At 43.5% G+C, this 18,254-nt stretch overlaps 2 protein-coding genes across 4 annotated transcripts in view; one reads left to right on the top strand and one right to left on the bottom strand.

The window, feature by feature from the left end:
• slc5a10 (solute carrier family 5 member 10) overlaps window positions 1-3,083 on the top strand; it is a 48,118-nt gene extending 45,035 nt beyond the window's left edge. For all 3 annotated transcript variants that reach the window (XM_070550129.1, XM_070550130.1, XM_054743728.2), the window contains 3 exons: window positions 338-553; window positions 1,936-2,017; window positions 2,200-3,083. In XM_070550129.1, coding sequence (XP_070406230.1) covers window positions 338-553; window positions 1,936-2,017; window positions 2,200-2,393 — 492 coding nt within the window. In that variant the 3' untranslated portion in view covers window positions 2,394-3,083. The remainder of the gene's footprint in view (window positions 1-337; window positions 554-1,935; window positions 2,018-2,199) is intronic.
• A 2,811-nt stretch (window positions 3,084-5,894) lies between these two features.
• On the bottom strand, window positions 5,895-17,558 carry LOC107388770 (GRB2-related adapter protein). The gene is made up of 5 exons (XM_015964463.3): window positions 17,358-17,558; window positions 17,166-17,263; window positions 16,860-16,979; window positions 6,312-6,606; window positions 5,895-6,216 (listed from the first exon to the last, which is right to left on the bottom strand). Exons 1-5 carry the CDS (start codon window positions 17,433-17,435, stop codon window positions 6,037-6,039), a joined length of 771 nt encoding a protein of 256 aa, XP_015819949.1. The 5' UTR covers window positions 17,436-17,558; the 3' UTR covers window positions 5,895-6,036.
• Window positions 17,559-18,254: the final 696 nt, after the last annotated feature.

Here is an 18,254-nt window from a genome sequence, read left to right as displayed (position 1 = left end):
GAAACAGAACAAAGTGTGGCGGCCATATTTAATTAACTCTTTTATTGATCAGATTATATTTCTCTTATCATCTGTCAGATCTTTGGTGTGACAAGCAAATTTTTTTGTGTGATGACTCAAACTGGTAAGGTCACATTCTACGTTGAGGGCCAAACAAAGAGACTAAAGGTGTTGCTTCAGATGAGTTTACAGACTGTAACTGAGATGTGACATAGCGGTGACAACTTAACATGGTGGGAAAGTGAGTAGGTAACAGCTCAAACTCAGACTCACACCTGTGGAAGGAGGAAATGGTGTGTTTTACATCAGTGTGTTCTCATTGGTTATGTGTTTGCAGGGGGCGTTCTGGGGCCTGATGGTGGGTTTGGCGGTCGGTTTGTGCAGGATGGTGATGGACTTTGTCTTTCCTCGTCCCGGATGCGGGGTCGAGGATTCAGCCCCTGTGGTGTTACGTGACGTGCACTACCTCCATTTCGCCATTCTGCTGTGTGGGATCACCGCTATAGTGGTCGCCGTGATTTCACTGCTCACGCCACCACCCCGCCCGGAACAGGTGGGCTCACATCCACGCAACAAGCAAGCGCACGGTAGAGGATCATTCAAGCCCATCTGAATCCAAAAGAACAAAACTCTGCAGTAAAGCAGATTTGTTGCCACACATGTTAACAAACCCTACAGTTTCCTTGTAGCTCGTGACCCATTCGTCACATCTTTCATTGCTCAACCCTGAGTATGAACCCAAAAGACAAACATCAGCTTTCTGAAGGAACGCCCTGCCTTACCATGGTTTTAGAGAATAATCCAGAGTTGTGTCATTCATACACATTTAATATACACACTAAAACCTCACAAACTCACCTTTACAAACTGCAACACCACAAACCATACATTTACCACAACCACTCCTGTCTGTCTCCTCCCTTGTGCCTGTAGAGAACTCATGACAGTGTCTTTAATTGACCCAAATAAAAAAAGAAACTGATATGACTCTGATAAATACAAGGATCCAGGTGTGCGTGGACAGGTGAAGAGAACATCTGGAGAATTAAGACCAGCCTTTGTCCACAGCTGCCTGTGCAAACATGCACCAGGCCGTTGAAGAGACATGATTGCTAATTGCCCACTGTTTGTTTTAGTGCTGATAAATTAGTGTGTAAAGCAGGGGTGTCAAAGATACGGCCCGCAGGCCGGATTCGGCCCGCAAGCAGGTTAAATCCGGCCCGCGGGATGGTTGTGTAAACTTTATTTTCATACTTTACAATGTAGAGTGAAAATAAACGTATCTTTGTGAGCAAGTTTTCTCTGTAATGAGTATAAATAAAACAAAGCTGTGCTCAAGCCCACACAAGAACTTGAATCACATCCTGAAGTTAGCTGCCACTCAGGATGTGACTTCTGATGTTGATGTGCTGGTGAAAGCTAAAAGATGTAAAGTAAAATGAGTCAAATATACTTTAAGTGCTGCATGGAACTGATCTAGCCATGTGATCTGTAAGCTCTTTGAATCACTAAGGAATGTCTTTTTTATTTTATTTATTTTTTATTCAAATTTTCAAGTACACTTCAGGTGTTGTACTTGTACTATTTTGGATACACTGTCCTCAGGCTCCAGCTTTGTTTTATATTGATTGTGTTAAAACAAAGAAAACAATCTGAAGTTGTCTTTAATTTACCGGTCCGGCCCACTTGGGACTAGATTTCCATCAATGTGGCCCCTTAGCTAAAATGAGTTTAACACCCCTGGTGTAAAGAGAGGATGGAAAGCAGCAAGCTTGCATGACGAAAGAGAGACAAAGCCAACTTGGAAAAAAACTAAGCAGCAGCACTCGACTGTGGAAAGAACAAAAACCTTCATGTTATCTTGGGAAGACAAACCAAATGTCAATGAGTGTTTAAAAAATTTAGAACATTGTTACATGTTCTGTTGTTTTCCAGTTGTTTAACCTGACCTGGTGGACAATAACTGAAGAGCCAAAGAGAGAAATTCCTCTCCAGAAAGTGTCCTCTGTCAGTCACGGTAAACATCTGAGCGTTCACTCGGAATGAAAACCAGAAGCCAGATTATTGGTTGAGTCACTTCCTGTTTCTGCTCTGTGTGTGTGTGTGTGTGTGTGTGTGTGTGTGTGTGTGTGTGTGTGTGTGTGTGTGTGTGTGTGTGTGTGTGTGTGTGTGTGTGTGTGTGTGTGTGTGTGTGAGCAGGCTTGGAGCCAACCCGGCGGGTCGTGTGCAGCCAGGGAACAGGACTGTGCGTCGCAGCCTTACGGTGCTCAAAGCAAACTCCAACTCCCAGAGCTCCCAGCATTCGAGAGAGCGTGTTCTGGTCCAGGTTCTGCTGTGCCAACGCCCTCCTACTGGTCTGCGTGAACATTTTTCTGTATGCTTACTTTGCCTGAATGAAGGATCAGATTAAACACAAAACCTCACAGAGACAAACTACAGTGGGATTCTCAGCAGAATTGCTTTTTTTAAACATTAAACTCATTACTGTTTAAGGATAATTCCTTTGATTAAAGCGTAGTAAAACGTTAGTTTATAAATGATTTTCACTGAATAAAAACATAAGTTTGTAAAAAGTTTATCAAATGAATTTGCTGTTATTCGTCATTGAGACGTTTTGTGTTTTCGAAGGTGTTGGGCCTAAAAATATCTAGAAACCTAGTTAAAGGAAGTCCTAAATAAAAGGGTTGAGATCATCAGCTTTAGTGCTCGAGGGAACACTGAAGGATAAAGTGAATCCCAGAAGCCTGTTTAGTTCAGATTTCTCCCGCTGCCTGAAGCTTATGGTAGAAGGAGTGCCGTAAACGTTGTATTTAATCTGATTATAAACGTTTGAATCAGCAGCTCGGAGTCAGGTGGTAAAAACAATCATCTTTTTTTATGTTTAAAGGCTGAGCTGAACCCAGTCACAGATAAAAATGTGTAAACATCCATTACTCATCTGTTTTTATTCTCTTGTAATATTTTTTTATTTTGTAATGCTGTAAAAAATGTCACCCTAATCCTTTTCCTCTCATCACAACATAATTTATGAATCTAGAAAAGGACGTTATGACTTGTAATAAAGGCTCAATCTTTTATCTGCAGGATAAAATGTGATTTTTTGTGTGTGATTCATATTTTATAATTGTGTGAAAATACATTTGAGCTGCATTAAGATGTTTGTTTAGGCAGTTTGTTTACATTTAAAACTTTTCCAGTCTGTGTGAAGGGTTTTTTTTAGTTTAAAATGACTGGCTGTGGGGGGGCCGAAAAAAATCTAAATCACTGCAAGCTACACTGACATCAATATATGTGTCTGTGGCAAGCAAGTGGTATTTTGTGTTTAAGACCTTACCAACGGATGGCCATAGGGTCAAAAATCCCTGGGAGCGCGACCTCCAGCTAAACGACATAACATCAGACTCCCTTTCATCACTGGCAACGAGCGAAGAGGTAAATGTGTGAAACAACGTTTATGAATGGAGAAAGTTTTGTAACAGTTTGTTACAAATCTGTAAATGCATTTTGCCCTTACAGGCTCCTGTAGAAGGGAACATGGCGTCTACTATAGTGTCACCCAGAGACTTGTGCTACGAAGCTGCTAATATTTTTCAATGACTGAACATCATTTAACACATTTTGAACAACATTTTTATGGATGTTTCCAGTAGTGATGGGATTTATGGCTCTTTCACGGGAGCCGTTCTTTAGTTGGTCGTTTACATCAAAGGCCCGTCCTGTGAACGAAGCAAAGCCATGAGAGTGTGTGTGTGTGTGTGTGTGTGTGTGTGTGTGTGTGTGTGTGTGTGTGTGTGTGTGTGTGTGTGTGTGGGTTTGTTAAGAGCAACCTGTTCCTCTGGTGCCCGTGAGGGCACACGGTGGTTGGATACTGTTCTGCTGACGTCCGTCACAGCGGGGGGGGGGGGGGGGGGGGGGGGGGGGGGTTGCTGACCTTCGGGTGGTTCGTTAGCAGAAGACAAGATGAACGGCTCTCTACCGGGACTCGGTTTTCATCATTCACTTTGAAAACGCGTTCAAAAGATTTGATTAGTTTGTTAACGTCGCATCACTGATTTACAGAGATTAATGATAGACTACACATAGTCTCTTTAATTAATTCAATTTATTGCTTCTAAATTATTTTAGGAGTCTCTCAGATTCAAAAAGATCTTTTTTTAAATCAAGTGAATTAATGGTTTGCAAATTTGAAACTTTATTTCAAGTCAAACTTTACCTGAGAGTGAAATAATAAATTAGCAAATGCTAAGTTATTAATCCTGAAATACGGATTATTGGTTGGAAAGAAAAGTTTTTTGTCTTTGTCATTTCTCAGAGTAACTAAAATGCACCAGCATAAATATACAGAAGAGTGTTTTAAAGGGTCTTGTGTGCATCTCATTAACTGCTAACAGAGACGTTGTCAAAAACAAGAGGACAAATAAAGCTAAATTAAATGATGAATACATTTTTGATCTTGTAATTTCAATAGAAACTATTGGGAATGGTCCTGAAGCTGCAAAACATTCTGTATTTATGAATTTATTGTTTATCTACTTATTAAAACGTCAGATGTGTGACAACACACAGTAGACAATGTGCTTTTTTTGCACTTGTTGAAAATTCAACAATGAAAAAAAAATGCAACCAGAACCTTAAACGTGTTTTCTTTTATTTTTATTTGATCATTTTAGTTAAAAGCTAAGCAGATTTTTTACGCTTGCACAACACTTGAGAATCCTAAACAGATAAGAAAAATGAGCTTAATACCAAACTATAACTTTGAGTTCAGGGTAAAGTTTTTCAAAATGGGGCTGTATGTAGTACTTCTGCAGCAGACAACAATTAAACTGATCTTGGTTTAAAGTGTCCGTCGTTTCAAATAACCCCGGGTTCACACTGGGGGCATCAGCGGTGCGGAATGACAGTGGGGGCGATTTTTCGAGGCGCATCAATCACAGCGTCTCTGCTGACCTCCTTGCTGGACTTGTGAAATCACCAAATCCCTCAAGACTTCATCCGCCATTAAGGCAAAAAGAAGAAAGTGGAGATCCCATCCATGAAGGATGATGCACTGTTGCACTTCTTGAAAGATACTGGTGGTAAATATATTTCATGAGGTCACATGTAGACATTCGCTACATAGATAAGACATTGCATCTCTGCAATAGACTTTTATTTAGAAAATTACCAGATATTTTACACTAATAATGTATGACATTTTCTGTCTTGGACTGTGTTAATTGCATAAATTGATGCATCCCACAAGCAGCTCTTGGCAAAAATATAACCCAGTCCCATCTTTAGACTCACAGCGTGGTGAACGGCTGCTTGAAATGTCCCATGCCGTGGCCGGTTTGGTGCATATATATAGCGTAGAGCTAGTTGTCCAGTAATCGGAAGGTTGCAGGTTCAACCCCGGCTCCCACTATAGAATGCTGCTATTGTGTCCTTGGGACAGACACTTAAACTGCCTTGCCTGCTGGTGGTGGTCAGAGGGACGGTGGCACCTGTGTCCAGCAGGCCTCACCTCTGTCCGTGTGCCTCAGAGCAGCTGTAGCTACATCACAGCTCATCATCACCAGCGTATGAATGTGTGTGTGAATGACTGTGTTGTGAAGCGCCTTGGGGGGTTGAGTACCCTAAGAAGGCGCTATACAAACACAGGCCATTTACCATTTATACTATAATAGATTATATTTGAAGCAGCAGTGTTCCGCTGCTGTTGCGCGCCGCTGATGCCCTCAGTGTGGACTCGGAGTAAGCCAGTTTTACCCGTTAGCTTGACCTTCTCATGTGAACTTCTTCCTGATTCTCCAAGCTGAGATTGCTCTGACTGCTGTCTACAGCAGGAATATTCACACTCTCATCCCCACATAAAAACAACAATCCTTTAACTGGTCAGAGTTAATCAGCAGGATTTAGTTCAGTTTGTAAACATCTGTTATTACCCTGTTGGAGAATCAAAAAATAAATGTTGTCACCCCCGAACCTCATCTTGTAAGGAGCTAATAGGATGGATTAGTGTCAGAGCCGCAGAGCTGAAGGTCTGATGTGGAGTTAATGGTGGACTGGTTGGACATAGTCTGGTGGGAAGACGCCGACCCGGCCCCGGCAGCGTCCTCTCCAGCTTAGGGAGTTGGAACAGTCCAGAAGGTCTATGATGTCTCCCCGTTTGAAGTGAAGGTGGGATGTTTGACGGGGGGTGTAGTCGCAGAGGGCATGAGCCAGACGAGGCTTCTACACACACAAGGAAACACAAAGACACGACATCACACACACACACACACACAGACACACAGCCTTTTATGAGGTTATGCAGAATCATGTCATACCTCTAAAACTGGTTTCATGGAATGCGTGGAAGTTCCTCGCTCAGGATGGGAAAGAAGGCGGGAGGAGGGGATGGACTCCTGAGCGGAGCTCCTGTAAGGGTTAGGGTACGGGTTTCGGCCAAGATGAAGACGAGGAGACGAGGGAGGATCCCTGAGGCACACCATTTTCTCCATGGCGATGCTGTGAGTTCTGTAGAAGTCCACCAAGCGGTTTAGGGAGCAAAAGGACTTGTCCCAGATGCAGTACTGACCGCCCCCCTCCAGGACTCTGAAGTGCTCCACCCTGTCGCCGTAGCTGCAGAATGAGAGGGGTGGACAAAGGATGAGATGAAAGGCAGGTATGTTCACCTCGCTGAGCTCAAGCCTCCATGTCTGTCATCAGGAATTCACTCGGTCGTACCGCTCAAACCTGTCTGTGTGGGACAGGAGACCACAATCCTCCACATGTGCAGTTGTCATGCGTCGGATGAATGAATGTGAATAAATAATCTATTTGAAGGAAACTATCACAGCCTGTAATCTCAGGTATAATCTAAACACTGACACATGCATTTGCTTTCTCCTCGTTTGTTTCGCATGCCTGGAAGTCAAACAGCAGCTTCAGCCTGGACTCGCAGTCCATCTGTCACCAAAGGTCTTTTCCTCCTTTGAAACAACTTCTTCTGCTTCTTCTTGGTGTTTAAATTTAAACATTGCATGTACACATCTATTAGTATGGTTATCTTCCTTGTTTATGGGAGACAGATAATAAAAACGTTTTAAACAACAATAAAGTGAGAGGCCTCTCTGTGCTCTGAAGACCCACTGCACCACCAACAGGTCGTTCTGGGAGATGAAGATTAGATAATAATAATAATAATAATAATAATAATAATACATTTTATTTATAAAGCGCTTTACATTACAGAAGTAATCTCAAAGTGCTACAGATTATAGGGGACAGGTATAAGGTACACAGCTAGTTAAAAACAGTTAAAATTTCAGGATACTATCAAGTATGGAAAATAAAAACAGTCCCCAGAAATAGATAAAACCCATCTAAAAAGTCATTACAGTAGATACAAACAATAAGTAAAAACAACACAATAAAGTTAAACACTCAATTGGTCATTGTGCACTAGAAAGCTTATTAAACAAAAAGGTCTTGAGGCCTTTTTTGAAATGCTCCACAGATTGTGTGGCCCTTAGAAACTCTGGGAGAGAATTCCAAAATTGAGGGGCCACTGCCTTGAAGGACCTGTCTCCCATAGTGGAGAGTTTAGTCAGTGGTTGGTGCAGGCGGTGTGAAGAGGTGGTAGAGCAGAGGGTTCTTGTGGCAGTGTGTGGGATGAGAAGTTCGCTCAGATAGGCAGGAGCAGTTCCATGGATGCACTGGTGAGTAAGAAGGCCAATTTTGTACTGAACTCGATATTGGATGGGCAGCCAATGAAGTGATCTCAGAACTGGAGCGATATGATCGTATTTGCTTCTCCTCATCAGGACCCGGGCAGCTGAGTTCTGGATGTGCTGGAGCTTTTGTATGCTCTTGCCGGGAGCCCCAACGAGGAGGACATTGCAATAGTCCAACCTGGAGGAGATAAATGCATGGACCAATTTCTCTGCATCTGGCTGGGAAGGAGAGGGACGGAGTTTAGCAATGTTTTTGAGGTGGAGAAAAGAGACCTTGCAGAGGTGGCAGATGTGGGTGTCAAATGTAAGATTTGAATCTAGTCTGATACCAAGATTTGTTACAGTAGAGGAAAGGGAAATGTCATGACCGAAAATGGAAATACTGCTAAGGGAGTGAGACTGTGTTTGATGTGGAGTGCCGATAATGATAGCTTCAGTTTTATTACTGTTTAGTTGAAGAAAATTTGCGGCCATCCATGCCTTCATCTCCTCCAGGCAGACCTGAGGTACAGATGGAAGAGTTTTAGGTGTAGTGGAGTCCATTTTCATGTATAACTGAGTGTCGTCTGCATAACAGTGAAACAATATTTTGTATTTATGGAAAATTTGTCCAAGTGGAAGCATGTAGATGGAGAAAAGGGTTGGCCCAAGAACCGAACCCTGTGGTACTCCACAATTTACAGTGTGGGGGGATGACTGACAATGTCCTAAAGCTACAAATTCCGTTCTGCCCGTAAGGTACTCCTGGAACCAATGTAGTGTGGTTCCTGAAAGGCCAACCACAGTCTGGACTCGATTTAGTAAGATGGTCTGGTCCACAGTGTCAAACGCCGCTGACAGATCCAGTAGGAGGAGAAGAGATGGTGAGCCATGATCCGCAGTTAGAAGTAAATCATTCATAACACGGACCAGGGCAGTTTCTGTGCTGTGGGCTGAACGGAAACCGGACTGGAATTTTTCCTACAGATTATGAGTATTGAGATGATTGTGGAGTTGGTGTGCTACAGTTTTTTCCAGTATTTAAGCTAAGAACGGTATGTTAGAGATGGGTCTGTAATGGGACAAGATAGCAGCGTTTAGAGAGGGCTTTTTCAGACGGGGACGAATTATTGCAGTTTTGAGGGCTGAGGGAACCTGACCTGAATGTAATGACTGGTTTATAATTGTAGTGATTAATGGACTGACGACTGTAATATTTGATTTTAAAAGTTGTGTCGGGAGAGGGTCAAGGGGGCAGGTTGAGGTATTCATGCTTTTTATTGTTTTCTCCACTTCTGTCTGGGTGGCCGCTGAGAAACAGCGATAAATCATGTTTTATGATTTTTAGTAATACATATTCAAATGATGAAATTTTATTAAATATAGATGAGATTAATATTAAAAGAGTTAAAGAAGTCAAGTATCTGGGAGTCATCATTGATGAAAAAATGTCTTGGAAGCTGCATATAAACAGTGTCAAAACTAAAATATCTAAAACTGTTGCACTGTTACATAGAGCAAAAGGGTTGCTTGATAATAATTCACTATATTTGTTATATAACTCACTGATCATACCATACCTGAACTACTGCATTGAAATCTGGGGAACAACATATAAAACTTACACAAATTCCATTTACATCTTACAGAAAAAAGCAATAAGAATAATCACAAGGAGCAACTACAGAGATCCGTCCAATCCATTATTTATAAAATTAAAAACACTATAATTCTATGATCTGGTGGACTACAATATTTTAAAATTTATGTATAATGCAAACAAAGGGTACGTACCTGCAGGATTAATCAAAAGATTTACAAAAAGACATAGCAAATATGATTTTAAAGGACATGAATTATTTAATATATCTAGACATCGGATACTCATAAAGGAACATTGTGTGTCCATATATGGAGTTAAATTGTGGAATAAATTAAATACTGAAATCAAGAATGCAAAAACAATATTGACTTTAAGAAAAGAGATAAAAAATGAAATGATTAACTTATATAGATCTGTTGCATAAATGTGTGAGGGGAGGGGGGTTGGGGGATGAAAGAAAAAATAAAAAATAAAATAAAATAAAAAAGGAAACAAGTCTATGTATTCATTTGTGTACATATGTATGTATGTATAGAGGTCTATAACTTTATGCTTCTCTCTGTGTAACTCGTTTTCTCTTTTTTTCGATTCATGGGTTGAGATTGTGTGGGCCAACCAGTCCAGGAACTATATTGTTCAATTTACTTTTTGATCATGATTGTTGCATTTGTATTCATGTTATTTTAGTTAAAAGGGGCAGATAACATAAGTTTTTCTTCTTTCTGTCCCCTTTTTCATTTTGGCTTGTAGTAATTTTTTTCTGTATTTTTATTTTTATGTCAATAAATGAAAAATGAAATCAAAATAATAATAAAAAAAAAATCAGAAAAGGTATTTAATGTATGTGGAAGGGTGGTGTCAAACGGATGCTGAACTGTACGACTGATGGAGGATCGGATTGATGCCACCTTGTTGGTAAAAAAGTCCATGAACCTATTGCATTTATCTATGCTAGTGTCAGTATGTGGATTTGTAGGAGGGTTTAGCAGTGAATTTATGGTGTAGAATAGCTGCTTTGAGTTTCCAGCACTGTTTACGAATTTCTGTGAAGTGAGTGCTCTAGAGTATGTTCTTTGATGGTCCCGGTAGGCCAGTTTATGAACAAGCAACCCCTTGGAGGTAAACAGACGCTCCAGGGCACGGCCATTTGTTTTCATTTTGCGTAGTTCTGTTGTACACCATGGGGCAGACCTGGAGAATGTAACTGACCTTGTTTTTATTGGTGCTTGTGATTCAAGAATATTGTGGAGGTTTAGGTTATAACTGTGAACAGATTCGTTTACTGACACGTGATGTTTAACTGATAGAATATTCTGAATGTCCTGATTAAAGCGGATGGGGTCTATAGCTTTTAAATTTCTGAAATGGATCTGACGTTTTGGCTTACTGTATGTGTCTTTTAGTGGCAGTTCCATGGAGACAACACTATGGTCAGACACACCCAAATCATAAACCTGTAAGTTTGTAATGGCGGGAGTGTCTGTAATCACCAAATCTAGGGTATGACCTTTTGTGTGTGTAGGAACTGTGACATGTTGAGTAAGATGTAAGCAATCTAGTACATCCAGAAACTCAACTGCAGAATGGTTTGTGGGACAGTCTACATGCAGATTAAAATCACCCATAAAAAGTGTATAATGTGAGTGATGTAAGAAAATCTTGCATTTCAGAGATGAACCCAGTTTGTGGTTTTGGAGGACGATAGATTAGAAGCATGGTAATTGCTTCTTTTTGTGGTCTGCATTTAAAGAGCAGACATTCAAAGGTTTTTGGCTCTTGCATGGGAGGGGGGTTACAATTAAGTCACTTCGATGGGTAACAGCTAGCCCCCAACCACGGCCGCTGGTCCTAGCCTTTTCCAGATATGTATACCGTGGTGGGCAGGATTCATTTAGTGACAGATATGAATCTGGTTTGTGCCAGGTCTCAATGAGGCACATCAGATCTAATTTTTTGTCAATAATATGATCCAGGATTAGACTACTCTTATTTGCCAATGACTGGGTGTTGAAGAGCTTTATTTTTAATTTGCTTATCTTATATTTTGGGAGAGAGCGGAGAAGGCTGAAATCTACTCCACGTTTTCTAAGACATCGATATTTTACTTCCTTCTGTGCTCATTAGGCTTTGTTGTTATCGTGCTCTGATGATATAGCACATATCGCGTTGGGTGAATGCCGCGAAACTGCAGCCGGTGGAGCATTAGCCCTGTCGATGCAGATGGAGGCCCGGGCAGCCGAGGTGGATGCCCAGCCGGCCGAGTCAGAGGCCCAGGCGGCAAAGGTGGAGGTCCGGGCGGCGGAGGTGGAGGCCCGGGTGGCAGAGGTTGAGGTCCGCCCGGCTAAGTCAGGGGCTCAGGTTGCAAAGGTGGATAGCTCATAGATCTAATTCAGCAGATTACAGCATTGAAGGTAATAGTGATCCATAAGTGAGACATGGTAGCAAAAACTAGATCTTTATTTTACACATAAACTAAGAAGTAAAACATAATTATATATCTGTGGTATATCAGTGGTCTCCTTCAGAAAGCAGCTGAAAATTCACTTGTTCAAGCTGGCAAGTTTAAGTACAAAAGTTTCTTTTATGAGTCTAGATCTGAAATTATGTAGATTATTAGGATGGTTAATCCAGGTAATCCCATAGTTACCACTTTAAATAAGAGATACATCTGGGGTTAACCCTTCAAATGAAAGATCACATTTTAGTTTCCCTTTTGAAATGCACACTCCACTAAACTGGGGAAAAAACTACTAAACAAAAAAAGTAAAACATATGCAGATGATGAATTATAGTATTTCTAGCTTAAAATGTAAATTGTTACTTCATTATTATTATAAATTACGTGATTTTATAACCCTTGTTGTGCCAAATTCATACTGTTTTCAAATTCCACATTATAGACCATTGGCAGTATCCACAATTCTATTGGGTGTCCATTTATGACAAGAAGAGCATTTTAACTGTATATTTAAACATTTAAATTATGATTTTTACAGCAAAAGTACTTCAAATGAATTTTGTGACACGTGATTAACATTACATGTTCTCATCCAACTGTGGACCCACCACCCGCAGGAGGAACATGAAGGATCCGGTGCAATGTGGATCGGGTGGCAGACCAAGGCGGGAGCCTTGGCGGTCCGATCCCCAGACAAGAAAACTGGTTTTTGGGACATGGAACGTCACCTCGCTGGCGGGGAAGGAGCAGGAGCTTGTGGCAGAGGTTGAGCGGTACCGGCGCACCTCGACACATAGCATTGGCTCTGGAACCCAAGTCCTTGAGAGGGGTTGGACACTCTCCTTTGCTGGAGTTGCTCCGGGTGAGAGGCGAAGGGCTGGGGTTGGCTTTTTGTTAGCCCCAAGACTCGTGTGTTGGGGGTTTACCCCGGGAGATGAGAGGGTAGCTTCCCTGCGCCTTCGGGTCGGGGAACGGGTCCTGACTGTTGTTTGTGCTTATGGGCCAAATATCAATTCAGAGTACCCACCCTTTTTGGAGTCCCTGGGACAAGTGCTAGATAGTGCTCCATCAGGGGACTCCATTGTCCTGCTGGGGGACTTCAATGCTCATCTGGGCAATGACAGCTTGACCTGGAGGGGTGTGATTGGGAGGAACGGCCCGCCTGATCTGAACTTGAGTGGTGTTTCGTTATTGGACTTCTGTGCAAGCTGCAGTTTGGCCATAACGAACACCATGTTCGAACATAAGGATGCCCATCGGTACACTTGGTACGAGGGCAGCCTAGGTCGCAGGTCGATGATAGACTTTGTAGTCGTATCATCTGACCTGCGGCCGTATGTTTTGGACACCCGAGTGAAGAGAGGAGCGGAGCTGTCAACTGATCACCACCTGGTGGTGAGTTGGATCAGATGGCGGGGAAGATGCCGCGTAGACCTGGCAGACCCAAACGCATAGTGAGGGTCTGCTGGGAACGCCTGGCAGAAGAACCTGTTAAGACGGTCTTCAACTCCCACCTCTGGCAGAGCTTTGACCACGTCCCGAGAGCAGTGGGGGACATTGACTCCGAGTGGGCCTTGTTCCACTCTGCAATTGTTGAGGCGGCTGTTGCTAGCTGTGGTCGCAAGGTGGCCGGTGCCAGTCGTGGTGGCAACCCCCGTACCCGCTGGTGGACACCAGAGGTTCGGGGAGCCGTCAGGCTGAAGAAGGAGGCCTACAGGGCGTGGCTGGTCTGTGGGTCTCCGGAGGCAGCAGACAGGTACTGGATAGCCAAGCGGGGTGCAGCAGTGGCAGTTGCCGAGGCAAAATCTCGGGCGTGGGAGGAGTTTGGTGAGGCCATGGAGAAAGACTATCGATCGGCTCCAAAGAGGTTCTGGCAAACTGTCCGGCGCCTCAGGAGAGGAAGGCAGCAACTCGCTCACACTGTTTACAGTGGGGATGGGGAGCTGCTGACGTCAACTGGGGCTATAGTCGGATGGTGGAAGGAATACTTTGAGGAGCTCCTCAATCCCACCTACGCGCATTCCGAGGAGGAACCAGAGCCGGGAGACCTGGGGATGGACTGTCCAATCTCTGGGGCAGAAGTTGCTGAGGTAGTCAAACAACTACACAGCGGCGGAGCCCCGAGGGTGGATGAGGTTCATCCTGGGTATCTCAAGGCTATGGATGTTGTAGGGCTGTCATGGTTGACACATCTCTGCAACATTGCATGGTCATTGGGGGCAGTTCCTGTGGAGTGGCAGACCGGGGTGGTGGTCCCCATCTTTAAGAAGGGTGACCTGAGGGTGTGTTCCAACTATAGGGGGATCACACTCCTCAGCCTCCCTGGAAAGGTCTACTCCAAGGTACTGGAGAAGAGGGTACGATCAATAGTTGAATCTCAGATTGAGGAGGAGCAATGTGGTTTTCGTCCTGGCCGTGGAACTGTGGACCAGCTCTATACCCTTGCAAGGGTGATGGAGGGGGCATGGAAGTTTGCCCAACCAATCCACATGTGTTTTGTGGATTTGGAGAAGGCTTATGACCGTGTCCCCAGGGGCACCCTGTGGGATACGCTCCAGGAGTATGGGGTGGGTGGCTTTCTGTTAAGGGCCATTCAGTCCCTTTACCAGAGAAGCGTGAGTTTGGTCCGCATAGCCGGAAGTAAGTCGGACCTGTTCCCGGTGAGGGTTGGACTCCGCCAGGGCTGCCCTTTGTCACCGGTTCTGTTCATTACCTTTATGGACAGAATTTCTAGGCACAGCCGTGGTGTGGAGTGTGTCGAGTTTGGTGGCAGGAGAATCTCATCTCTGCTTTTTGCGGATGATGTGGTCCTCCTAGCTTCATCCAGCTCTGACCTTCAGCTCTTGCTGGGTAGGTTCGCGGCCGAGTGTGAAGGGGCTGGGATGAGGATCAGCACCTCCAAATCTGAGACCATGGTTCTCGACCGGAAAAGGGTGGCTTGCCAACTCCGGGTCGGGGAAGAGGTCCTACCTCAAGTGGAGGAGTTTAAGTATCTCGGGGTCTTGTTCACGAGTGAGGGTAGGAGGGATCGGGAGATCGACAGGTGGATTGGTTCAGCATCTGCAGTGATGCGGACGCTGAGCCGATCTGTCGTGGTGAAGAGGGAGCTGAGCCAGAAAGCCAGGCTCTCGATTTACCGGTCGATCTATGTCCCAATCCTCACCTATGGTCATGAGCTTTGGGTAATGACCGAAAGAACGAGATTGCGGATACAAGCGGCCGAAATGAGTTTCCTCCGTAGGGTGGCCGGGCTCAGCCTTAGAGATAGGGTGAGGAGCTCGGACATTCGGATCGAAAGGAGCCAGTTGAGGTGGTTTGGGCATCTGGTCAGGATGCCTCCTGGACGCCTCCCTGGGGAGGTGTTTCGGGCATGTACTGCCGGCAGGAGGCCCCCGGGTCGACCCAGGACACGTTGGAGAGGTTACATCTCCAATCTGGTCCGGGAACACCTTGGGGTCCTGCCGGAGGAGCTGGTGGAGGTGGCCGGGGAGAGGACGGTCTGGAGCTCCCTAGTTGGGATGCTGCCCCCGCGACCCGGACCCGGATAAGCGGAGGAAGATGACGACGACGATGATTAACATGCACGATAATGATAACAATAATAATAATAATAATAATATAGTCACAGTCTAACATGACATGAGTGGAGGAATAATAATGGTTTTCTTTAGGTTAAGTTTTTCTGTGTGTTTCCCTGTGAGCCAGCACCTGTTTCCATTCTGAGAACGATAATAAATAAAGATAATCATACAGTTATAATTCATCAGACTCGTCCTCTGTTTAATTCTGCACAGAGAAAGAATTAAACAGAGGAGGAGTCTGGCAGGCCAGGCTACAGAAGTTTGCTGTTAGGATTAGTTCTTTTACTTTACTTCTCAACAACTTTTCTCCCTCTAGTGGCCATTTTTTGTGTTGTGACACAAAAGATGTCTACAGTATTTTACCATGTAGTTATTAACCTTTTAGTAGATTTTCCTTAGATTTTTTCTGTAACTAGATGAGATCTCTTCAGAGATCACTAATGCATGCAAAGAGAGCTGTGCAAAACACACCTCATGTCTCTGAGCTCTTGCAGGCACACAGATGTCCCCTTTAAACACTAAAGTGCATGTGTGTGTTTATATGCATGTGTGTATGTGTGTGTGTGTGCATGTTTCATCACAAGCCTGTTGCATAACTTACCTGTGTATAATTAAAAGCTGTCTTGTGTTATGCAATCTCCTGATTATAGAACAGAATTAATTTACCCTCAGTGATTAAATGAGTCCCACGTCACTTTGGTGACCCAAAAAACACCTCCTCTTCCTCTTCACCTTCATCATCATCATCATCATCATCATCATCCCCACCATCACCATCATGTATCTCCTCACAGATTCTGTCTTTCTACTCTCTAAAGGTTCTCTCTGTCAATATTTTTGTGCAAAGAGTTCTCTTGAGTAAATCACTGTTAATGGGGGTAACACACACACACACACACACACACACACACACACACACACACACACCTTGTTTAACCTGAGGTGGAAAACTCACTAACACTGATTTCTGTGTGCAGAAATGCTACAGGATGTACTCTTATTAACATATCAGTGAGTTGGTTATAATGTGTTTTTGGCCTTTCTTATCAGCTCCAAATGTTTGTTTGTTTGCTTGTTTGTTAGTTTGTTTTTTGTGGTGATGGAAAAAAACACTTTTTCAAAAATTTGCACATTTCAAGAAGTGGAGTGTTGGTCTTGATTTTTAGGTAAAAGGTGTTTAGTTCTTTTAAACTGGGTTTCTGTGGAGAGGTTATACTAAACATCGTAGTAAAGCTCTTTGAACAACCTCAGTTTGGAGAAACAGATCAGGTCTGACTAGATAAATGAGCTAACGGCTAACCCTAGCGGATCCAAGGCCATCATAACACAGCTCTGATCTGAAAGACGTAACAGATGTTTATCTAACGCTACGTTTTGTAAAACTCCACGCTTCTGTCACAATGCATGATTTACAGAAGATTCTTACAGAAAGCAGCTCGTCTACTATCTCTCCAGATCTCTCCATCCCTTCAGACGGGATATAAATAATTCAGCCTAAATGAAGCGAGCATGTGTGAACATGTGGTGCATTCACTGACCTAACAGAGAGAGAAAACTCTCCTGGGGCTGATTCACTCTCCCTCACCAGAAACACTCCTGTTTCCTGCCAGCGCAGACGCTCCTCAGCTTCAAGTCGGGACACCGCACCTGCAAACCAACTGCAGCAGCAGACAGAAACGTCTATTAAAAATGTTAAAGGCATTCCCACATAGGCTGGGACTTCAACAAACAGCATCTATTTTTTTTAATCAAAAATGATAATAAAAAACTAAAAATAAAGGTTAAAACCTCCCAACTTTGGAAACTACATCTCAAATGTGTAAAATGAGTAGTTTTCTGTTTACGGATGAGGGAGTAGGTAGATGTAGTTCTCTGGTACGTAGCCTCGCTTCCCCTGGATCTCCGATGTGAACCAACAAGAGTCTTCCTCCATTTCTGTCACCTAAAACACACACAGACAGGACACCTAAAACAACACAATCACTACTAAAAACACGCAGAAATCCCTCTAAAGCATCACAATCCTGCGGCCGTACTTTGACAACGTCCCCCTTCTGAAAACTGATCTCGTCTGGCTCTGATGCTGCAAATGAGAAGAGAGCCACAGCCTCCATGGTGGTGGGAGAGAGGAGTGAGATAGCTGAGGGAGAGGAGTGCAGCAGAGGGACGTCAGGGTGACATAGTCCATGTGTGTGGCTGACAAGTTAATGAGGAGTGTTTTCAGCCCGTGTGTCCTTCTCTTCATCCACGTGATTGAGCCTGAGCTCATCCGCGCCGTCCTTTAGCAGAAAACAGAAGTTCAGTTTCTCACCACTTGTCACATTTAGAGCTCTCCTCGGTAGCAGTGATGAGAGCTGCACACCTGAGCTGAATATCAGGAAAGAGATTCCAGGAATCACAACCAAGAAACAACACCAACTTAGTATCAACTGGGATTTATTTGAGTTTTTACATCATGACTCTGAAAACATGGCTGTCAGAAGAGAATCCTCTCTGTTTAAATCAATAATCAATGGCTGTTCTGTCACATTTCCTGTCCTGATGTGTGGATGGGAGTCAGCAGCAACAAGCTCCACTGACTGGATGGACTTTATCTCATTCAAACACATTTCCTGTTCCAAACTTCTACTGATTCGGTCGATTTTAAGGCCACTTTGACGTCCTGTCTACATTTACCATCACAGTTGATTTTACTCCTATAAAAAAAGCAGAATTTTTAAACTAATCTATATCGTAGGTCAGTTACTGAGTTTTAATTAGGACTGTCTTATGTTAGGAAATGATGCAGTTACTTTGGTCCATTCTTTATGAATATATTTATTATTAGAGATGCACGATGCATCCGCATCAACATCGGCCTGTGCTAGTCGGTATCGGTCTAAAACTGGGCCGGTGTTAGCAAACAATATTTTCCTCCACCTAGTAGCCATTTG

This window comes from Nothobranchius furzeri, chromosome 4 (genome assembly GCF_043380555.1).
Source record: "Nothobranchius furzeri strain GRZ-AD chromosome 4, NfurGRZ-RIMD1, whole genome shotgun sequence".
Lineage (NCBI taxonomy): Eukaryota > Metazoa > Chordata > Actinopteri > Cyprinodontiformes > Nothobranchiidae > Nothobranchius > Nothobranchius furzeri.
Note: the sequence above shows the minus strand (reverse complement) of the source record. Positions and strands in the feature narration are given on the sequence as shown.